This window comes from Salvelinus alpinus, chromosome 1, assembly GCF_045679555.1.
Source record: "Salvelinus alpinus chromosome 1, SLU_Salpinus.1, whole genome shotgun sequence".
NCBI classification, from domain to species: Eukaryota; Metazoa; Chordata; class Actinopteri; order Salmoniformes; family Salmonidae; genus Salvelinus; species Salvelinus alpinus.
In genome coordinates this window covers 62,520,763-62,545,424 of record NC_092086.1, presented here as the reverse complement: position 1 = coordinate 62,545,424, position 24,662 = coordinate 62,520,763, and the positions used below count along the sequence as shown (strand labels likewise).

Here is a 24,662-nt window from a genome sequence, read left to right as displayed (position 1 = left end):
CTCTCCGCATCTCAACCATCTCCTCCCACCGGCTCAGAGACTGAGCCCATGCAGCTGGGAGGTATTCGCATCTCGACTAAGGAGAGGGAACGGAGAATCACCAACCGCCTTTGCCTCTATTGCGGTTCTGCTGGACATTTTGTCATGTCATGTCCAGTAAAAGCCAGAGCTCATCAGTAAGCGGAGGGCTACTGGTGAGCGCTACTACTCAGGTCTCTCCATCAAGATCCTGTACTACCTTGTCGGTCCATCTACGCTGGACCGGTTCGGCTGCTTCCTGCAGTGCCTTGATAGACTCAGGGGCTGAGGGTTGTTTTATGGACGAAGCATGGGCTCGGAAACATGACATTCCCCTCAGACAGTTAGGGAAGCCCACGCCCATGTTCGCCTTAGATGGTAGTCTTCTCCCCAGTATCAGATGTGAGACACTACCTTTAACCCTCACAGTATCTGGTAACCACAGTGAGACCATTTCCTTTTTGATTTTTCGTTCACCTTTTACACCTGTTGTTTTGGGTCATCCCTGGCTAGTATGTCATAATCCTTCTATTAATTGGTCTAGTAATTCTATTCTATCCTGGAACGTTTCTTGTCATGTGAAGTGTTTAATGTCTGCTATCCCTCCTGTGTCTTCTGTCCCCTCTACTCAGGAGGAACCTGGTGATTTGACAGGAGTGCCGGAGGAATATCATGATCTGCGCACGGTCTTCAGTCGGTCCAGAGCCAGCTCCCTTCCTCCTCACCGGTCGTATGATTGTTGTATTGATCTCCTTCCGGGGACCACTCCCCCTCGGGGTAGACTATACTCTCTGTCGGCTCCCGAACGTAAGGCTCTCGAGGATTATCTGTCTGTTTCTCTCGACGCTGGTACCGTGGTGCCTTCTTCCTCTCCCGCCGGAGCGGGATTTTTCTTTGTTAAGAAGAAGGACGGTACTCTGCGCCCCTGCATGGATTATCGAGGGCTGAATGACATAACGGTTAAGAATCGTTATCCGCTTCCCCTTATGTCGTCAGCCTTCGAGATTTTGCAGGGAGCCAGGTGCTTTACTAAGTTGGACCTTCGTAACGCTTACCATCTCGTACGCATCAGAGAGGGGGACGAGTGGAAAACGGCGTTTAACACTCCGTTAGGGCATTTTGAATACCGGGTTCTGCCGTTCGGTCTCGCTAATGCTCCAGCTGTCTTTCAGGCATTAGTTAATGATGTACTGAGAGACATGCTGAACATTTTTGTTTTCGTTTACCTTGACGATATCCTGATTTTTTCACCGTCACTCGAGATTCATGTTCAGCACGTTCGACGTGTACTCCAGCGCCTTTTAGAGAATTGTCTCTACGTGAAGGCTGAGAAGTGCGCCTTTCATGTCTCCTCTGTCACTTTTCTCGGTTCTGTTATTTCCGCTGAAGGCATTCAGATGGATCCCGCTAAGGTCCAGGCTGTCAGCGATTGGCCTGTCCCTAAGTCACGTGTCGAGTTGCAGCGTTTTCTCGGTTTCGCTAATTTCTATCGGCGTTTCATTCGTAATTTCGGTCAAGTGGCTGCCCCTCTCACCGCTCTGACTTCTGTCAAGACTTGCTTTAAGTGGTCCGGTTCCGCCCAGGGAGCTTTTGATCTCCTCAAGAAGCGTTTTACATCCGCTCCTATCCTTGTTACTCCTGACGTCACTAAACAATTCATTGTCGAGGTTGACGCTTCAGAGGTGGGCGTGGGAGCCATTCTGTCTCAGCGCTTCCAGTCTGACGATAAGGTCCATCCTTGCGCTTACTTTTCTCATCGCCTGTCGCCATCGGAACGCAACTATGATGTGGGTAACCGCGAACTGCTCGCCATCCGCTTAGCCATAGGCGAATGGCGACAGTGGTTGGAGGGGGCGACCGTCCCTTTTGTCGTTTGGACTGACCATAAGAACCTTGAGTACATCCGTTCGGCCAAACGACTTAATGCACGTCAAGCTCGTTGGTCGTTGTTTTTCGCTCGTTTCGAGTTCGTGATTTCCTATCGTCCGGGAAATAAGAACACCAAGCCTGATGCCTTATCCCGTCTCTTTAGTTCTTCTGTGGTTTCTACCGACCCCGAGGGGATTCTCCCTGAAGGGCGTGTTGTCGGGTTGACTGTCTGGGGAATTGAGAGACAGGTAAAGCAAGCACTCACTCACACTGCGTCGCCGCGCGCTTGTCCTAGTAACCTTCTGTTCGTTCCTGTCTCTACTCGTCTGGCTGTTCTTCAGTGGGCTCACTCTGCCAAGTTAGCTGGCCACCCCGGCGTTCGGGGTACGCTTGCTTCTATTCGCCAGCGGTTTTGGTGGCCTACTCAGGAGCGGGACACGCGTCGTTTCGTGGCTGCTTGTTCGGACTGCGCGCAGACTAAGTCAGGTAACTCTCCTCCTGCCGGTCGTCTCAGACCGCTTCCCATTCCTTCTCGACCATGGTCTCACATCGCCTTAGACTTTATTACCGGTCTGCCTTCGTCTGCGGGGAAGACTGTGATTCTTACGGTTATCGATAGGTTCTCTAAGGCGGCACATTTCATTCCCCTCGCTAAGCTTCCTTCCGCTAAGGAGACGGCACAAATCATCATTGAGAATGTGTTCAGAATTCATGGCCTCCCGTTAGACGCCGTTTCAGACAGAGGTCCGCAATTCACGTCACAGTTTTGGAGGGAGTTCTGTCGTTTGATTGGTGCTTCCGTCAGTCTCTCTTCCGGGTTTCATCCCCAGTCTAACGGTCAAGCAGAAAGGGCCAATCAGTCGATTGGTCGCATTTTACGCAGCCTTTCGTTTCGAAACCCTGCGTCTTGGGCAGAACAGCTCCCCTGGGCTGAGTACGCTCACAACTCGCTTCCTTCGTCTGCTACCGGGCTGTCCCCGTTTCAGAGTAGTCTTGGCTACCAGCCTCCTCTGTTCTCGTCCCAGCTCGCCGAGTCCAGCGTTCCCTCCGCTCAGGCTTTTGTCCAACGTTGTGAGCGCACCTGGAGGAGGGTCAGGTCTGCACTTTGCCGTTACAGGGCGCAGACTGTGAGAGCCGCCAATAAACGTAGGATTAAGAGTCCTAGGTATTGTCGCGGTCAGAGAGTGTGGCTTTCCACTCGTAACCTTCCTCTTACGACAGCTTCTCGCAAGTTGACTCCGCGGTTCATTGGTCCGTTCCGTGTCTCTCAGGTCGTCAATCCTGTCGCTGTGCGACTGCTTCTTCCGCGACATCTTCGTCGCGTCCACCCTGTCTTCCATGTCTCTTGTGTCAAGCCTTTTCTTCGCGCCCCCGTTCGTCTTCCCTCCCCCCCCCCCCGTCCTTGTCGAGGGCGCTCCTATTTACAAGGTACGGAAGATCATGGACATGCGTTCTCGGGGACGTGGTCACCAGTACTTAGTGGATTGGGAGGGTTACGGTCCTGAGGAGAGGAGTTGGGTTCCATCTCGGGACGTGCTGGACCGTTCGTTGATCGATGATTTCCTTCGTTGCCGCCAGGGTTCCTCCTCGAGTGCGCCAGGAGGCGCTCGGTGAGTGGGGGGGTACTGTCATGTTGTCTTTGATCATGTCTTGTCCCTGTGCTTCCCTCTGCTGGTCTTATTAGGTTCTTTCTCTTTCTCTCTCTCTATCGTTCCGTTCATGCTCCCAGCTGTTTCTCATTCTCCCTACGACCTCATTTACTCTTTCACACCTGTCCCCTATTTTGCCCTCTGATTAGAGTCCCTATTTCTCCCTCTGTTTTCCGCTCCTGTCCTTGTCGGATTCTTGTTTGATGTTTGCAGTTTCTGTGTCCTTGTTCCGCCCTGTCGTGTTCTTTTGCCTTCTTCAGATGCTGCGTGTGAGCAGGTGTCTATGTCAGCTACGGTCTGTGCCTTCCTGAAGCGACCTGCAGTCTGTGGTCGCGTCTCCAGTCGTTCCTCTCTATTGACGAGAGGATTTCAGTTTCCTGTTTTGGATTACCATTGATTTATATCCAGGAGAATCATTATTTGTTTTATACTGGAATAAAGACTCTGTTACTATTACGTCGCTTTTGGGTCCTCATTCATCTGCATAACACTGTGGCCCATATTTAACACGTATTGCTGGTTACATAAGACTATTGTTGTACATTGAATATCCAATAGCCGCTTTTGGAGCATACATCTCCACTATATCTGTCATGTTCCTGTGATCTTTTTAAAAGTCAATAAACATATGTGTAAAATGTACACTTTTGTTTCACTGTAGATTTGTTTAAGCCCACCTAGAAACACCTTATTTATCCCACAGCATTAATGAATAAGCTGGGTATAAAATTATTCTGTTTAAGTCATAAGTAAAGGCCTTTCCTAAAGAGGCTGTCATGATTGACTGTGGCCCCATATTTAACACGTATTGCTTGTTACATAAGACCCCTGTTGTACATTGAATATCCATTCATCCCTGTTACACCTTTATGTGTTGGCTCTCTATGTCTGTACATAGGGTGAAATGCGGTTTCACTAAAGTTATTATACCCTAAACCTAAACCTGAAATTACCTTTAGGATCTTTCTTTGGGGTTCTAATCTCCCCGGTGTACATGCACCGAACAACCATAGGCTGGAGCCACCTGGAAGCTCGGTGCATGTACATATAAAGACAACTAAATAGGAAACTCAACAGTGTGTTAGGCCTAGAAACATTATTTAGATGGCTGTTTTATTGTTGTTGAAAGCTTGAAATGTCCACAATGCGAAGGGACCTTGTTTCTAACACACACACACACACACACACCCCCACGCGCGCACCCATCTTTAGCCATTCTCTCATCCCCAGAGCAGGAGAAACACTTCCAGGTTTTGCCTGATAAATGGGTTTGGGTCCACTGTCTGTGAATATCTTTACCGTAGAATCCTCCGGGTGGAATATGTAAGAAATATGTCCATCACTCGTACCCAAAAATCCTTTAAAACATTCTGGAGCTTCACACAGAACTTCTTCAAGGCTTTGGTCACTGGGTTCATGACAAGCCGAGCATAACATCCCTAAAATTGGCATAGGTGTCATTTTTGTTTAATATTCAGGGGGGTTATCATGTACAGTCTTAAACAGGAATTGTTCAGGCGCTTTATAAGGGGCATTAACCACCCCAAACCGTGAGAAACAGTAACAGGTTGACCTGACACCTGGTCACTTACTCAACCCCCAACCCTACCCCCCTAACCACCACGATGTCCTGACCTGAAACCCAAATATTGGCATGCACCCTTCTACATGACATAGGGTCATAAATCATTACATAGGGTCATAAATCAGGCTTGGGTCATAAATCATTACCGGTTGACCTGACAACTGGACCCTTACTCAGCCCCCACCTAACCACCAGGCTGGCCTGACCGGAAGGCATGCACACGTCATCAGGACATAGGGTTCACATAGCGGTCACATAGGTTCACATAGGGTCATCAATCAAAATTTTGACGCGTGACATCTACTTTAATCTCTCTTGTGGATATATTGAAGCAACATCTCAAGACATAAGCTTCATCTTCAATGACCTTGCTGATGGAAGGTTTTCACTCAAAATCTCACGATACATGGCCCCATTCATTCTTTCCTTTACACGGATCAGTCGTCCTGGTCCCTTTGCAGAAAAACAGCCCCAAAGCATGATGTTTCCACCCCCATGCTTCACAGTAGGTATGGTGTTCTTTGGATGCAACTCAGCATTCTTTGTCCTCCAAACACGACGAGTTGAGTTTTTACCAAAAAGTTATATTTTGGTTTCATCTGACCATATGACATTCTCCCAATCTTCTTCTGGATCATCCAAATGCTCTCTAGCAAACTTCAGACGGGCCTGGGCATGTACTGGCTTAAGCAGGGGGACACGTCTGGCACTGCAGGATTTGAGTCCCTGGCGGCGTAGTGTGTTACTGATGGTAGGCTTTGTTACTTTGGTCCCAGCTCTCTGCAGGTCATTCACTAGGTCCCCCCGTGTGGTTCTGGGATTTTTGCTCACCGTTCTTGTGATCATATTGACCCCACGGGGTGAGATCTTGCGTGGAGCCCCAGATCGAGGGAGATTATCAGTGGTCTTGTATGTCTTCCATTTCCTAATAATTGCTCCCACAGTTGATTTCTTCAAACCAAGCTGCTTACCTATTGCAGATTCAGTCTTCCCAGCCTGGTGCAGGTCTACAATTTTGTTTCTGGTGTCCTTTGACAGCTCTTTGGTCTTGGCCATAGTGGAGTTTGGAGTGTGACTGTTTGAGGTTGTGGACAGGTGTCTTTTATACTGATAACAAGTTCAAACAGGTGCCATTAATACAGGTAACGAGTGGAGGACAGAGGAGCCTCTTAAAGAAGAAGTTACAGGTCTGTGAGAGACAGAAATCTTGCTTGTTTGTAGGTGACCAAATACTTATTTTCCACCATAATTTGCAAATAAATTCATAAAAAATCCTACAATGTGATTTTCTGGATTTATTTTCTCATTTTGTCTGTCATAGTTGAAGTGTACCTATGATGAAAATTACAGGCCTCTCTCATCTTTTTAAGTGGGAGAACTTGCACAATTGGTGGCTGACTAAATACTTTTTTGCCCCACTGTACATACTGTATATAATATATATAATTCACACATGCTAACCCACTTCATATCGATACGTGTATTTTCAGTTAAATTTTCCCTCTGCCCCTTCCCTATGCCCCATGCATCAATTGAAATAGAATATGAGCATAGCCAGAAGGTTATCACTGAGCACCCTTCCTATTTTATAGGCCTATCAGATCAGGTTCTCCAGTCCTGTCGTCCCATCTCAGAGCTAATGATGTGGAATGTTTCTGATGCCCCGTATCATCACAGAGGGCTGACTAATGACTGTCTCTCTCTGGCATGCATTGTCACCTTGGCTGTGACCCGACGTTTGCCTATGCATCAATTCTGAGAGCGAGAGTGAGAGAGAGAGAGAGATGAATTTGGCCCTGTTCCTGAGGCATAGACATAATTCTCCCTTCTGCGGCATTCAGAGCTCAGGAAAGCCTTGGTGTGGAAAATTGAGACAGGAGGGTAGCAATTAGCAAAAGAGTTTGCTCCTTTGAGCCAAGTTTACTGACTCTCACTGTTTCTCACACACACAAGCGCACATTTTAGTCATTTAGCAGAAGCTCTTATCCGGAGCGACTTACAGTAGTGAGTGCGTACATTTTCATATTTGTTCGTACTGATCCCCTGTGGGAATCAAACCCACAACCCTGGCGTTGCAAGTGCCATGCTCTACCAACTGAGCCACACAGGACCGAAACACACACACACATTTTGAATTAGTGTCTTGGAGACTTTATAACTTCCTCCTGTGGTTTCCATGGGGATAAGGAGCAGCAGGGTGCAGTAGTAGCAGTTTGCTTGTCTGTTGTTTCATGCAGGACCATCAGAATGCTACTGCTCCCATAGGCAATAATGTCTGCTCTGCATTGACCAATCATGATCAGACCTCAGCAAAAAGCCTTCCTCATTAGTGATTCTGACCAGGAAGAACACGCACAGATTCTGCAGAACATGCAATAACCACCACCATGTGACAGTCTTTATCCCTACTGCCAAGTGTTCCTCGTATTTCAGTTCCACCATGCTCCTCCATTGATTTCAGCCTGAGCTCAGGGGATGGTAGGATACGAACATTTCTCTCTCTCTCTCTCTCTCTCTCTCTCTCTCTCTCTCTGCTTGTGTCTGTCTGTTTTGTATGTAATTTGCAAAATCTATTTAGGCTGAATTCTAATATACTCTTATATACGTATGTTTGTCATATTTTTGCTGTTGTAAAGAGAATAGGAAATGCAGATTATTTTGGTGTTGGGCAAGGCTATGTATGTCTGTGCACATGGAAGTCAGTGATTTATCTTTACTGTAGGTTAATGAGGTAATACAAATGTGATGTGACTGCAATGTGACAAATTATTAGGCCCTTAGTTGACTAAAATGGCCCACAGACAATAACTAGATGAAATCATTAATCAAATGCCAAAAATGTGACTAAGACCTAATACTATTTTAGTCAAATAACTAAGACTAGACAAAAAACTAAAGGAGTGCCAAAAATTCACATTGCTTCAGAGACCCTAAAATGGTTCCCCTATGGCAGGGGTGTCAAACTCCAAGGAGGGCAGAGTGTCTGTGGGTTTTTGGGTTTTCCTTTCAATTAAGACCTACACAAACACGTGAGGGGAGTTGCAACAATTTCAACGATTTTACGGAGTTACAGTTCATATATGGAAACCAGTCAATTTAAATAAATTCATTAGGCCCTAATCTATGGATTTTACATGACTGGGCAGGGGTGCAGCCAGTCTGGGCTGGGCTAGCGTGGTTACACTGGGTCTGCGGTTGGGAGGCCAGTTGGACGTACTGCCAAATTTGCTAAAACGACGTTGGAGGCAGCTTATGGTAGAGAAATTAACATTAAATTCTCTGGCAACAGCTCTGGTGGACATTCCTACAGTCAGCATGCCAATTGCACGCTCCCTCAACTTGAGACATCTGTGGCATTGTGTTGTGTGACAAAACGGCACATTTTATTGTCCCCAGCACAAGGTCAGGTGGAGGGACTATTTTGGCAAAGGAGAAATGCTCACTAACAGAGATGGAAAGCTTTTTGTGTGTATGGAACATTTATTTTATTTCAGCAAATTGTTTTATTTCACCTTTATTTAACCAGGTAGGCCAGTTGAGAACAAGTTCTCATTTACAACTGCGACCAGGCCAAGATAAAGCAAAGCAGTGCGACAAAAAACAACAACACAGAGTTACACATAAACAAACGTACAGTCAATAACACAATATAAAAGAAAAATAGAAAAATCTATGTACAGTGTGTGCAAATGTAGAGGTAGGCAATAAATAGGCCATAGAGGCGAAATAATTACAATTTAGCATTAATACTGGAGTGACAGATGTGCAGATGATGATGTGCAAGTAGAGATACTGGGGTGCAAAAGAGCAAGAGGGTAAGTAATAATATGGGGATGAGGTAGTTGGGTGTGCTATTTACAGATTGGCAGGTACAGTGATGGCAGGTACAGGTACAGTGATCGGTAAGCTGCTCTAACAGCTGATGCTTAAAGTTAGAGAGGGAGATATAAGACTCCAGCTTCAGAGATTTTTGCAATTCGTTCCATTCATTCCAGTCAGAACTGGAAGGAAAGGCGGCCAAAGGAAGTGTTGGCTTTGGGGATGACCAGTGCAATATACCTGCTGGAGCGCATGCTACGGGTGGATGTTGCGATCGGTAGGATAGTCAGTTTTATGGTTGTATGTTTGGCAGCATGAGTGAAGGGGGCTTTGTTGCGAAATAGGAAGCCGATTCTAGATTTTATTTTGGATTGGAGATGCTTAATGTGACTCTGGAAGGAGAGTTTACAGTCTAACCAGACACCTAGGTATTTGTAGTTGTCCACATATTCTAGGTCAGAACCGTCCAGAGTAGTGATGCTAGTCGGGCGGGAGGGTGCGGGCAGCAATCGGTTGAAGAGCATGCACTTAGTTTTACTAGCATCAAAAGCAGTTGGAGGCCATGGAAGGAGTGTTGTATGGCATTGAAGCTCGTTTGGAGGTTTGTTAGCACATCACCAGAGGAACAGAGGAGTAGGATAAGAGTACGGCTAAAGGCTAAAAGAACTGGTCGTCTAGTGCATTCGGAACAGAGAGTAAAAGGAACAGATTTCTGGGCGCGGAAGAATAGATTCAAGGCATAATGTACAGACAAAGGTATGGTAGGATGTGAGTACAGTGGAGGTAAGCCTAGGCATTGAGTGACGATGAGAGAGGTTTTGTCTCTAGAGGCACCATTTAAGCCAGGTGAGGTCACCGCATGTGTGGGGGGTGGAACAAAAGGACTAGCTAAGACATATTGAGCAGGGCTGGAGGCTCTACAGTGAAATAAGACAAAAATGACTAACCAAAACAGCAATAGACAAGGCATATTGACATTAGGGAAAGGCATGTGTAGCCGAGTGATCAAAGGGTCCAGTGAGTAGCTAGGCGAGCTGGAGGCACGGCGATTCAGATTGCTAGCAGGCTAGCAGATGGACCTCAGGAGGACGTCGCAACGGGAGAGCCTGTTGAAACCCCCTCAGGCGGTTACGTCGGCAGACCAGTCTTGATGGATCGGCGGGGCTCCGTGTTGGCAGCAAAGGGTACAGGCCAATTGGCAAAAGAGGTATTGAAGCCCAGGAATTGTCTGAAGGTTCTCTTCGCCTAGCTGGGAGATGGGCCTTGCTCGAGGCTAGCACCAGGCTAACTGGTGCTTGCTTCGGGACAGAGACGTTAGACAGGAGTAGCAACTCGGATAGCAGCTAGATAGCTGCAATGATCCGGAGTAAAGGTAGCTTGTGGTAGGAGCTTGTGGTAGGAATCCGGAGATGTGGTAGAGAAAAGCAGTCCGATATGCTCTGGGTTGAAATCGCGCTGTGCAGACTGGCAGGAATTGACCGGGCTGAGGCTGGCAGATGTCCGAGTTAACGGTGATGACCGCTAGCAGTGGCTAACTGACTACTAGCTAGTAGCTAGTTAGCTGGCAATCTTCTGAAGGGGGTTCCAGTACTAAAGTATAAACAAATAGCATGTCCATTCCACATTGGGTGAGGCGGGTTGCAGGAGAGTATGATTAGTCCGTAGATGGAAATTGAGATTAAAAATGTTACAAATATATATGAACTATATACGAAGAAAAACGATATATACACAGGACGGGACAAAACAATCAGAACAGACATCCCACTGCTACGCCATCTTGGAAATGGGGACCAACACCTAAAACCTGGGACAAACACTTTATATGTTGCATTATATTTTTGTTCAGTATAACTATTGACCTTAATTCATCAATAAAGTACAAGGGTGGAGCGAAAACCCGCGGACACTCAGCCCTCTGTGGAATGAGTTTGACACCCCTGCCCTATGGTATCGTTCTCAAGAACCTTATTTGGTTCCAACTTGCAACTTTATTTTTAATTGTACATTGAAAACCCAGAGCATCCATCCCCATTCTTCTTAACTCTGATGTTGAACTCGCTCTCACACCAACACTACTTAGTACTTACAGCTAGCTGTCTTGTCTATTTCCATCTCCTTCAGCTTTCAAGGGAGTTCTTGTTTTCACTGATTTGAAATCTCTTCAGATTTCAGGCTGAAAATTATAATACCTCTCTAACTAAATTAGACCAGGGCATGCATCTATCTCTAAGGTGTGCATGTGGTTATTTAATATTTGTCTGTTATGCGCTACACTATTGTGATCAGTGGTGCTCAGACAATTAACAGGTTTGCTGTCCTCCTCTCCCAAACGAACAGAGCTACGAAAGGGACCGCCTCCCCCCTTCATTGCAAAAGATGAAACATGTTTTATTGTCACATACACAGGATAGGTGCAGGAAAATGTGTTGTTTTACAGGGTCAGCCATAGTAGTAGGGTTAAGTGCCTTGCTCGAGGGCACATTGACTGATTTTTCACCTTGTCGGCTCAGGTATTCAAACCAGCGACCTTTCAGTTACTGTCCCAATGCTCTAACCGCCAGGCTACCTGTCGCCTCAACCCCTCACACACAAACAATTGTGACAGGATTATTAATAAGAATGATTCGAACATGTTTCAACTCTTAAATGTTATGGAATGTTGCTATATGTTCCTGCTGTATAGCTTATGTAATAGCCTAACATGAAAGAATTGACAGGTCAATGACTTTTTTACATTTACCTAATTAATGTAGACCCAATAAACAATGTTATAATGTGGTTAATGTGTTGTGTTTATATGCAGGCATTATAACCCCCACCTTGACAGATGATAAACAATGCAGGGGTCCAGTTAGGACAGTGGATTTTATACTGTGGAGTTAATTCCCTTAAGGCAGCTGTTTGGAATTGAATTAATCAGACGTTAACACGTTGTTGTTATAAATAAACTTGGTTGAATGGTAATCTTTTAAAATGTTCACGCGTTCACACGTTCAATGGCTCATTTATGGCATTCATCACCCCTCATATGCGTGCGCGTGTTCCATGTGCCCTCCTCTCTCTGTGTGGGTGTACTGTTCTTGGCCAGATGAGATGGATCAGCAGAGGGCACATGGTGCAGGCCAGGAAGGGAAAGGGATGGGGGGATTAGGGGGGGGGGGTAGGAGTGCAACACAGCCATCTGCATGTGTGAGAGGGAGAGATGGTGTGAGATGTTAACAGTCACATTTTAAGGTCAGATTTTAGTTATTTTATTTGTGCTCCGACAAGAACATTTGTACTCGGATAAGTAAAAGATTTGTGTTCGAACAAATGATTTTGTAGCACAGAATGTTTAGAAAATAGGGTTAATTTTCGGAGTCGTTCTGAGCCGTATGCAGCTGCAGTGTTCCTCAGTTCTTGTCATTCTTACCACACATACACCCACCCAATTCCTGGTCCCTGGTCTCCCATTGGCTGCTTCCAGTGACCTGTGACCTGTGTTTTCCCTGTAGGATCAAACACATAGTCCATGGAGAGCATGGTGAGGAGCAGACCGACCCAGCCCTGGCTGAAGGTTACCAGGAGGACGCAGACTGGCATGGAGACTACTACGATAAAGACGGTTATAGGTATGGAACAATCACACGTATTCTCACTCATACAGACACATGTATACTACACACACATTTATATTTGCATGTACGCACGCATGCACACACACAAAAACACAATCACACACACACTCGCTGACCAATAACTGAGAATGGTCTTGGAGGGGATGGCTTCCGTTTTGCGTGCTCCTAAACAACTGTGCTTATCTTATTCGTTTTTTCACATGTTTGTAACTTATTTTTTAAACGTATTTTGTACATAATGTTGCTGCTACCGTCTCTTATGGCCAACAATAACTTCTGGACATCAGAACAGCGATAACTCACCTCGAACTGGACAATGTTTTTTTCTTTAACGAGTCCGACGCAAAGGATATACTGCTTTCTTGAGAACTGGCCCAAATCCCTTTCATTTGTGTAAAGAAAAGACGGAGAAAAAGGGGACGGAGGTCGGGCTGCCTTCTGAGAATATGTAGGCGAGTGACTAAACCTTCACTACCATCCGTTCTATTGGCCAACGTGCAATCATTGGAGAAAAAAATACATAGTGGAGGTTAAATGTCCTGTTAAACTGTAATATCTTATGTTTCACGAGTCGTGGCTGAATGACGACATAATAATATAGACGGATAATATAGAGCTGGCGGGATTTTCCATGCATTGGCAGGACAGAGAAGCTACTTCTGGTAAGATGAGGGACAGGGGTGTGTGTCTATTTGTCAATAACAACTGGTGCGCGATGTCTAATATTAAAGAAGTCTCAATGTATTGCTCGCCTGAGGTAGAATACCTTATGATAAGCTGTAGACCACACTATCTACCAAGAGAGTTCTCATCTATATTATTCGTAGCTGTCTATTTACCACCACAAACCGATGCTGGCACTAAGACGAGCTGTATAAGGCCATAAGCAAGCAAGAGAATGCTCATCCAGAAGTGGCGCTCCTAGTGGCCGGGGATTTTAATGCAGGCAAACTTAAATCCGTTTGACCTCATTTCTACCAGCATGTCACATGTGCAACCAGAGGAAAAAATACTCTAAACCACCTTTACTCCACACACAGTGATGCATACAAAGCAAACTCTCCCCCGCCCTCCATTTGGCAAATCTGACCATAATTCTATCCTCCTGATTCCTGCCTACAAGCAAAAACTCAGCAGGAAGTACCAGTGACTCGCTCAATACGGAAGTGGTCAGATGATGCAGATGCTACGCTACAGGACTGTTTGGCTAGCACAGACTGGAATATGTTCTGTGATTCATCCAATGGCATTGAGGAGTATACCACCTCAGTCATCGACTTCATCAATAAGTGCATTGATGACATCGTCCCCACAGTGACCGTACGTACATATCCCAACCAGAAGCCATGGATTACAGACAACATCCACATCGAGCTAAAGGCTAGAGCTTCCGCTTTTAAGGAGTGGGACACTAATCCAGACGCTTGTAAGAAATCCCGCTACACCCTCAAACAAACCATCAAACAGGCAAAGCGTCAATATAGGATTAAGATTGAATCCTACTACACCAGCTCTGACGATCGTCGGATGTGGCAGGGCTTGAGGAGGAGGAGGAGGTCAGAGACCTGGCAGTGTGTTGCCAGGACAACAACCTCTCCCTCAATGTGAGCAAGACAAAGGAGCTGATCGTGGACAACAGGAAAAGGCGGGCCAAATGGGTCCCCATTGACATTGACGGGGCTGTAGTGGAGCCGGTCGAGAGTTTCAAGTTCCTTGGTGTCCACATAACCATCAAACTATCATGGTCCAAACACATCAAGACAGTGGTGAAGAGGGCACGACAACACCTTCAGGAAACTGAAAAGATTTGGCATAGGTTCCCAGATCCTCAAAAGGTTCTACAGCTGCACCATCGAGAGCATCCTGACCAGTTGAGTCACCGCCTGGTATGGCAACTGCTCGGCATCTGACCGTAAGGCGCTACAGAGGGTTGTGCGTACGACCCAGTACATCACTGGGGCCAAGCTTCCTGCCATCCAGGACCTATATACTTGGCGGTGTCAGAGGAAAGCCCCAAAAAATGTCAAAGACTCCAGTCACCCAAGTCATAGACTGTTCTCTCTGCTACCGCACAGCAAGCGGTACCGGAGCACCAAGTCTAGAACCAAAAGGCTCCTCAACAGCTTCTACCCCCAAGCCATTGGACTGCAGAACAATTAATCAAATGCCCACCCGGAATATTTACATTGACCACCCCCATTTGTTTTTACACTGCTGCTACTCGCTGTTTATTATCTATGCATAGTCACTTTACCCCTACATGTACAAATTACCTCGTCTAACCGGTACCTGCGTACGTTGACTCGGTACCGGTACCCACTGTATATAGCCTCGTTATTGTTATTTTATTGTGTTACTTTTTATTATGTTTTACTTTAGTTTATTTGGTAAATATTTTCTTAACACTTTCTTCAACTGCATTGTTGGTTAAGGTCTTGTAAGTAAGCATTTCACTGTAAGGTCTACACCTGTTGTATTCGGTGCTTGTGACAAATAAAGTTTGATTTGATATGGTACCATTTTAGCCGGGCCGGTGAAATGTACCTCCATTTATGTTTTGGGTCATCGCTTCCCCTATGTTGTGTCTACATGGCCCCAAAACTGCTTAAAATGTTTGTACTTGTTTTGGGAACACATTTAATCAACTGCCAAAACCATATAGCCTTTTGGTTATGATTACAAAAATTAGGAAAAAATGCCAACATTTGCAGTAAAATGTTGATATTTTCACTTTCAAAGGGTTGTATTAAATACAACGTTCTTTTTTACACTCTAAAAAAGCTATATGCGTTTTCCCTAAAGTCTACTGATTACAATAATACATATGATATTATTTACTGTGTCACTTTTAAGAAATGTCAGGAAGCCTGCCCCATACACCACTCCTACACAGCACATGTGTGCCACAGATAGGGGAGCGGAGGTGGGAGGCCTGCCAGTACAGGAGCTTACCTCCAAGCCCTCCGGAGAGGATGTAGTCCATGCTGTCAGCGATTAAGGTCTGCGGTACACACACACACACACACACACACACACACACACACACACACATGCACGCGCATAGACAGACACAAGTACAGACAAAGCTCGCACGCACACACACTACCCACCTCTTGAGATGGAAATCCAATCAGCCTTTACCTCATCCTCTCCATGTGGCCTTTGCCATTTCATATACACTAAATATACAAAGTATGTGGACACCCCTTCAAATTAGTGGATGTGACTATTTCAGCTACACCCGTTGTTGATAGGTGTATAAAATTGAGCACACAGCCATGCAATCTCCATAGACAAACATTGGCCAACATCATTGCCCGACCTCACTAATGCTATTGTGGCTGAATGGAAGCTAGTCCCTGCAATGTTCCAACATCTAGTGTAAAGCCTTCCCAGAAGTGGAGGCTGTTATAGCAGCAAAGGAGGGACCAACTCCACATTAATGCCTATGATTTTGGAATGAGATGTTTGACGAGCAGGTGTCCACATACTTTTGGTCATGGAGTGTTTATGCAGATTAGATAGATATCAGTTGAAGAGGGCTCTGAAGACCATAGCCTTCAGAATGCACCAGCACACAGATACACACACTCTGTACAGGGAATTCTGACATACACTACACTACATTGTTGTTTGTCTTTTGAAGTATAGCCAATACACCATGGATGATAATACATTCATTAGAATGTATTATCGGAATTACATTTTCCCAGAAATTAATAATTGTATGCCAGATTGCCAGAGGCAGTATGAAGTGGTACGCTCCCATGCACTTGCATGCACAGTATGGATTGTCGCATCACTCAAAGGAAATTAAGCTTGCTCGCCTGGAGAAAATCTTGCCACCAGCTGATCAATTTATTTGTGACTGAAGATTACTGTAATGACAAACACTTGTATGTTTCGCTCACTGAACACTCCCCCCTCCAACTCTCTCATTTCTCTTTCTCTCTCTCTCTTTCCCTCTCTCTCTCTCTCTCTCTCTCTTTCTTTCTCTCTCTCTCTGTCTCTCTCCCTCTCGCTCTCTGCCTGGCTACCATAGAATGAAGAGGAAATCTAGCAGCTCTCCATCTCCTCGACCAAAGAAGAGGAAGAAAAAGAAATCTGGTCGCAGAAGGAGTCGGTCAGTGGCCTCAATAGATGTAGAACTATTCTTCCTCAGTGATGAGATATGCATTATGCTGTTGTTACATTGCATTTGAATCGTTGCATATGTATTGTGTGTGTATTCCCTTTAAACCCGAAGATGGGCAGGGCCGTCGACACCGACGTGATGGTAGATACAGATTGGAATTGAAAAAGAGTAAGACAGCTCCCTGGTTTTCCATCAAGGGAGTGAGAGAGATTGGTCTGGATGACAGACAGAGAGAGAGAGGCAGTGCTACAGATGAAAGCGAGAGACCGACTGTAGGGAGAGAAGGACACAGGTGAATAGAGACATGTACGACACATAGACATCTCTGGCCGCTCTCAAGGACTCTTGGTGAGGAGAACTGGCAAAGCTACTAGAGGAAATGTAATGATGAAATGTAAAGAATAGAATGGAGGACTGGGTTCATTGTTCGCTTTGACAGTACAGACAATTCTCTGAAGAAATCATGTATGAGTGGCCCTGCTATATCATTAATAGTGGCAAGGTTAGAGGTGTGCTTTGCGACGTTTACTTAACAATCTTTCAATTCCTTCTGGATAAGCTTTATTGTGTAGGACTGCTCTTCTTTCGCTCTCTTCATCTCTTTCTCTCTCTCTCTCTCTCTTTCTGAGCTCTCTCTCTCTTCCCATGTCTCCTCCAGGTTCGACAGCTCCTCTCCCTCCCGCAGAGAGAAGAAGAAGAAAAGTGGAAAGAAACACAAGCGAGACAGGTGTGTATGCGTGTGCATGCACTTTTCATGAACATTCATCCTCTAGGTTACTCATAGAATGTGAGCATACCCTGATGCTTTTCAGACGGTTTGCGTAACAGGGGAAAGGTGCTCAGCTGAGGGACTTAGGGATAAAAAAAATCACAGCATAACTATCACAGAAAAAGAAAGAGGAGCACTCAGTTTCACGGAACTCAAGCTCTGCCATTATTCAGTACTGTACTTTCACTACTCACTTTCCTATAGGCCAAAATAGTATAGGAACCACAAATAAGCTATGTTTTCTAGAAACAACAGACTATATATGACCGACCTGCTCGATTCGGTCTTATGTAGCAACATTTGAAAATGTGTTTATTACATTGGATAAAAGCAGAGACACAGAGCTGCAAAATTGTATGTCATACACTGCATTTGAGGAACAATGGGAAAGTAATTCTGCTTTGAAAGTTGATAAACTTGTAACCTCACTTTTGAGGAAATGGCCCTTGAATGTTTTGGTAAACCTACTGGAGAGCTCTTCTTTGTCTACACCCATTCAGCATCGTTCACCCCCTCTTAAGCTTTAGCACCACCCGCCTACGGATTCACATGTAAGGCCATGTACTAAACAACCAGAGATTTCAAGACTAAAACCTGGTTTATACTACATATATCGACAGTTGTCGCAGTGATATCATGAACATTATATTGTCGTCCGACATCAAACTTGTCGTTGTCGTTATGAAAAAGTATAAACACGAAAACTACAGACTGCATGACATCAGCAGCCTGGTGGTCCAAAATAGCTTCACTAGTATATGTTAACACCAATGAACCCACCCGTTTAAAAATTAATTGAGTTTATGTCAATCTAGCAAACCAGGCAACTATAATCAACTTTCTAAACAATGTTTTGGTCTGTTTCTAGCTTGATAGCTAGCTAGCGAGCTAATGTTAAGTTAGCTCATAATGACCATATCATATAGCTGACAACGTCTTCACTGTAGCTCATTTGTCTTCATTATTACAGGAAAATAAATTCACAACAAGATCATAATTTCCAAGTTAATAGCAATCCAATTGAAGAAAATAGCTTACGGTTGTGAGTGTGACGAAATTAAAGCATTCTACGAGATAATTTTTAAAACTTGGACACTGTCTCGTTGGCCTAACGTTATGTCCTAATTTGACTTTGGTGCAGGTCATGTTCTTCACATTATCGTCTCTGGTAAACACATACTATATCAATTAAAATCAAGGTTTATTTGTCACATGCACAGGATACAGAAGGTGTAGTGAAATGGTTACTTGCATAGTGGAGTCTTTTGTTTAGACATGTAGCTAGCTAAACAATTAACCATAATTCCAACTCATAACTTTACTACCCTGCATGAATCTGCAGGTCGCTAACCAACCAGGTTCAATGTTAGCTAGCTAGCTAACAACCGGCTACAACTAGCAATGCAAATGGCTCCTGAGATAGGAATAATATTACTACAAAGATCATACATGTAACGTTAGCTAACGAGCCAGCCAGCTAACTTTAGCTAGCTAGCTAACAGTACGCTTTAACTTGAATTGAAAACGACAAAATTAGAAACGTATAATATCTGAAAATGTTGCTACCTAGACTATCTTACTGGTATACATGGATGGACGCTTCTCCCTCTCTGTCACGGATGCCATGGTTGCCCTTAGTTTGAAGATGTAATCCGGAGACAGGTGTTTTATACAACAGCCTTCTGGGTGTTCTCTTTTTTACTCCCTCTGCATATTTGCAATCAAACACCATCATTTTCTCCATCATAATCTAATTCCACCGGGCATTCCACTGATTTCAAAACTCAGTCCTCCAGAAAGTCGAGAGCAACACTTTTGCAGGTCTACTATGTGATATCTTTCAAAAAATCTGCGTTAGAAAGGATTACCTACACATACTGACCAGCTCATGTTATAGACAGAAACGTGCTACATGGCAGACCAATCCAAACGTATCTCTCGTCATGTCCAGCCCATCCATTATCTCAGTCAATCATGGCTAATGGAAAGGTTCCTGACTTTTTCTATGGCTAAACCAACTAGGCTCGTAATTTAAAACTTGTATTAGTATTTACAGATGGCGTACAAGTTTGTTATTAAGGCACATAAAAGTTCACATGTTCTAGATGGCATTTCTTCCAAAAAACGTAGTTAAAAAAAAAAAAGTTTATGTTCAAATGCCTCTCCTGTGAAGTAGTGGAGTTTGACATACGCCTATGTTTCCTAAAACGAGTCACATATTATTGATAAGGATATTGATACTCAAAGTGAGAAGTAAGATATTGGAGAGGATATTCTTCCAGCGCATTCATTCATTATTGATGATGTGTAATAATGTTGCTTATACTTTTCTTACGAAGCAATCCTCCTCCTCCGACAATAAAGCAATAATTATAGTGTCAGCACAAAATGAAAAAGAGAATGGATAGAGAGAGAATGAGAAAGAGAGCTCAGCAGAGAATAATACTGCTTCGCCCAGGGATATCATAAGGACAATAAGCAATTCTAAATAGCACATCCCTCCTCCTTTTTTAAAATTTATTTTATTCTCCTTCTCTATTTCTCTCTCCCTATCTCTATCTCTCTTTAATTCTCTCTCTCTTGTGGGGGCTAAACTCATTCTTCTAATAACCAAACCTGTATGAGAGCCGCAAAAGAAGAAAAATGAGCCTCTCACCAAATTGCAGAGCATCGCTGTGCTGCCCCCCCCCGCAAATAAACCCCCCCAACACCCCTACCCTCCTCACACTTATAAAACTCTCTCCCCCCCCCTCCCACCTTTAGCCTCTCTCTCTCTCCCCTCCTCAGATTTCTCCAAACATCCACTGCATTGCAGGTATTGTCTACACATGAATAATGTATGGTTAGATAGGGGGAGAAGGAGGAGGTGGGTGCGTCCCTAGAGTTAGGTAGCCTCTTGTGATATGCTCTACTGTGTGTGTCTGTTGGGGCATTGGAGAAGGCGGTGGAGGGGAAGGGGAGCTTTTTCCAATGCAGTTGTAACAATCTGAACTGTAAGCTGCTATGGTGTCCACCAACCAATACTCACTTTACTACACCGCCAACATAGAAAAATCACTTTGTAACAACAGAAGATTACGTTTTCTTTGGTTTGGGCTCCCATTTGAAGTATAGCATAGCATTGTATATTCCTTCAATTAGGAGAAAAGGAGGGAGGAGAGCGATAGAGGAGGGTGTTAATAATGTAGGGTTCTAAGACTTGATGGTATGAAGATAGTCAAGAACAAAAAAGACACAGACTTGAAAACAAGTTCAGGTTTTTTAATAACGACTGGTCATGGAAAAGAGCATTACAAGCATATGCTTTTGTCTGAACACACTATATAGAGGAGGCTCTCCCTCCTGACATCCTGTGGGATCTCTGCCTAAACAGAAGCATAAATTACAGTAGGCCAACCCAATGTATACATTAGACCCACATTCCTTGTCTTACGAGGGTGGGTATTTCTAACACTGATGTCCCCCCAGCTAAATCTCTCCAGTTCAGGGGCGGCAGGTAGTCTAGTGGTTAGCCGAAAGGTTTCTGGATCGAATCCCCGAGCTGACAAGGTAAAAATCTGTCGTTCTGCCCCTGAACAAGGCAGTTAACCCACTGTTCCCCGGTAGGCCGTCATTGCACATACGATTTTGACTTGCCCAGTTAAATAAACGTAAATAAAGGTAAAATTTATAAAAAATAAAATAACCTAAGCCATAATGGTGGTGGGCTAACAGACTCCCAAAGGCCCCTTGACTCCTGAGGGTCGACCGGCATTCCTCCAATAGACTGAACAACTCACAAGGGCACAAAGGCACAGAGGGTGTAGTCTACATGGTAGACTGTATGGTTAACATAGGCTACTATTTGGTTATAGCCCTATAATAAGAAGAGCACTATCAGGGGACATTGTGTTTGACAATTGATGGGAGTAAAATAAATGAAAGGCGAAGCCTCCTTAGAGACCCCAGTCTGTTCTCTCTGGTGGAACAACAACATGGTTTACATCCCAAATGGCACCCTATTCTCTATTTAGTGCACTACTTAAATAGGGAATAGGGTACCATTTGGGAGACCATGTGGTCTCATAGCCTAGACGCTACAACAATTCTTCACTGGCCCTATATTACTCTGACAGCTTTATTAGTCTCTTTCTCTTCACTAGCACAGACCTGACATAGTTTTTGTGTTCCTCTCTCCTTGTGGTACATGTGCCAGGTGTATTATGTGTATGTGTCTATGTCCACATAAGGTGAATACAGTGTTGTGTAAAAAGAGGGAAAAGAAGAGCTTTTGTTGTCCAGTCTGACTTATCACCGTGGCAACAGTAGTGTGAACATACTAAGGACTTTGAAGTACTGTATGTAGTCAGTCAAGCATATATCCCCTCATTATATATCCCCTTATTAAGGTCTAGAGAGATGGTCAGGCTAACTGGAGTTCAGTGTGTGTAACAGAGGTTTAATAATTTGAATAAAAATAACATATGCCATTTAGCAGACGCTTTTATCCAAAGCAACTTACAGTCATGCGTGCGTGCATTTTATGTGCGGGTGGTCCTGGAAATTGAACCCACTATCCTAGCATTGCAAGCACCATGCACTACCAACTGAGCTACAGATGACTCAGGTTTCTCTTTCTCTGTAGGTCGACGTCTGGTTCCAGGAGAAAGAGGAGATACAGGTGGGGATGCAGATAAATAAAGTACTCTGTGTACTGTACAGTCCACATCACATAGGTTTTACAGTCAGGGACACTAGGTCAATGACTGCTTGTTACAGTGCACGTACCTTGTTACCTGTTTAAAGAAGATGCATCAACGTGTTTCCCTTTTCAGATCCGGTAGCCCAAAGAACAAACAGAAAGACAAGAACAAAACCAGAAAGAGGTAATGATCCCTCTTTTTCATAATATAACAATAATGGACCCTGAACTGAGAAGATCTGACTGAACTGAGAAGATGTTAGATGTTTCGTAGACTTTAGTTGCGTATACAGTTGAAGTCGGAAGTTTACACACTGAGGTTATACAAAAATAGAACCGTTTTGGTCATAATGACCATCGTTATGTTTGGAGGAAAAAGGGGGAAGCTTGCAAGCCGAAGAACACCATCCCAACCGTGAAGCACGGGGGTGGCAGCATCATGTTGTGGGGGTGCTTTGCTGCAGGAGGGACTGATGCACTTCACAAAATAGATGGCATCATGAGGAAAGAAGATTATGTGGATATATTGAAGCTACATCTCTAGACATAAGTCAGGTAGTTAAAGCTTGGTTGCAAATGGGTCTTCCAAATGGACAACAACCCCAAGCATACTTCCAAAGTTGTTGCAAAATAGCTTAAGGACAACAAATTCAAGGTATTGGAGTGGCCATCACAAAGCCCTGACCTCAATCCTATAGAAAATTTGTGGGCAGAACTGAAAAAGCGTGTGCGAGCAAGGAGGCCTACAAACCTGACTCAGTTACACCAGCTCTGTCAGGAGGAATGGGCCAAAATTCACCCAACTTATTATGGGAAGGTTGTGGAAGGCTACCTGAAACATTTGACCCAAGTTAAACAATTTAAAGGGAATACTATCAAATACTAATTGAGTGTATGTAAACTTCTGACCCACTGCGAATGTGATGAAAGAAATAAAAGCTGAAATAAATAATTCTCTACTACTATTCTGACATTTCACATTCTTAAAATAAAGTGGTGATCCTAACAAACCTAAGGCAGGGAATTTTTACTAGGATTAAATGTCAGGAATTGTGAAAAACTGAGTTTAAATGTACAGTGGGGAGAACAAGTATTTGATACACTGCCGATTTTGCAAGTTTTCCTACTTACAAAGCATGTAGAGGTCTGTAATTTTTATCATAGGTACACTTCAACTGTGAGAGACGGAATCTAAAACAAAAATCCAGAAAATCACATTGTATAATTTTTAAGTAATTAATTTGCATTTTATTGCATGACATAAGTATTTGATCACCTACCAACCAGTAAGAATTCCGGCTCTCACAGACCTGTTAGTTTTTCTTTAAGAAGCCCTCCTGTTCTCCACTCATTACCTGTATTAACTGCACCTGTTTGAACTCGTTACCTGTATCAAAGACACCTGTCCACACACTCAATCAAACAGACGCCAACCTCTCCACAATGGCCAAGACCAGAGAGCTGTGTAAGGACATCAGGGATAAAATTGTAGACCTGCACAAGGCTGGGATGGGCTACAGGACAATAGGCAAGCAGCTTGGTGAGAAGGCAACAACTGTTGGCGCAATTATTAGAAAATGGAAGAAGTTCAAGATGACGGTCAATCACCCTCGGTCTGGGGCTCCATGCAAGATCTCACCTCGTGGGGCATCAATGATCATGAGGAAGGTGAGGGATCAGCCCAGAACTACATGGCAGGACCTGCCCAATGACCTGAAGAGAGCTGGGACCACAGTCTCAAAGAAAACCATTAGTAACACACTACGCCGTCATGGATTAAAATCCTGCAGTGCACGCAAGGACCCCCTGCTCAAGCCAGCGCATGTCCAGGCCCGTCTGAAGTTTGCCAATGACCATCTGGATGATCCAGAGGAGGAATGGGAGAAGGTCATGTGGTCTGATGAGACAAAAATAGAGCTTTTTGGTCTAAACTCCACTCGCCGTGTTTGGAGGAAGAAGAAGGATGAGTACAACCCCAAGAACACCATCCCAACCGTGAAGCATGGAGGTGGAAACATCATTCTTTGGGGATGCTTTTCTGCAAAGGGGACAGGACGACTGCACTGTATTGAGGGGAGGATGGATTGGGCCATGTATCGCGAGATCTTGGCCAACAACCTCCTTCCCTCAGTAAGAACATTGAAGATGGGTCGTGGCTGGGTCTTCCAGCATGACAACAACCCGAAACACACAGCCAGGGCAACTAAGGAGTGGCTCCGTAAGAAACATCTCAAGGTCCTGGAGTGGCCTAGCCAGTCTCCAGACCTGAACCCAATAGAAAATCTTTGGAGGGAGCTGAAAGTCCGTATTGCCCAGCGCCAGCACCGAAACCTGAAGGATCTGGAGAAGGTCTGTATGGAGGAGTGGGCCAAAATCCCTGCTGCAGTGTGTGCAAACCTGGTCAAGAACTACAGGAAACGTTTGATCTGTGTATTTGCAAACAGAGGTTTCTGTACCAAATATTAAGATCTGCTTTTCTGATGTATCAAATACTTATGTCATGCAATAAAATGCAAA

At 44.5% G+C, this 24,662-nt stretch overlaps 1 protein-coding gene across 2 annotated transcripts in view; it reads left to right on the top strand.

The window, feature by feature from the left end:
• LOC139582909 (serine/arginine repetitive matrix protein 3-like) overlaps positions 1 to 24,662 on the top strand; it is a 174,382-nt gene that overhangs the window by 130,586 nt on the left and 19,134 nt on the right. For both annotated transcript variants that reach the window (XM_071413367.1, XM_071413358.1), the window contains exons 4-8: positions 12,438 to 12,554; positions 16,603 to 16,683; positions 17,354 to 17,422; positions 22,089 to 22,124; positions 22,279 to 22,329. In XM_071413367.1, the coding sequence (XP_071269468.1) occupies positions 12,438 to 12,554; positions 16,603 to 16,683; positions 17,354 to 17,422; positions 22,089 to 22,124; positions 22,279 to 22,329 (354 nt within the window). The remainder of the gene's footprint in view (positions 1 to 12,437; positions 12,555 to 16,602; positions 16,684 to 17,353; positions 17,423 to 22,088; positions 22,125 to 22,278; positions 22,330 to 24,662) is intronic.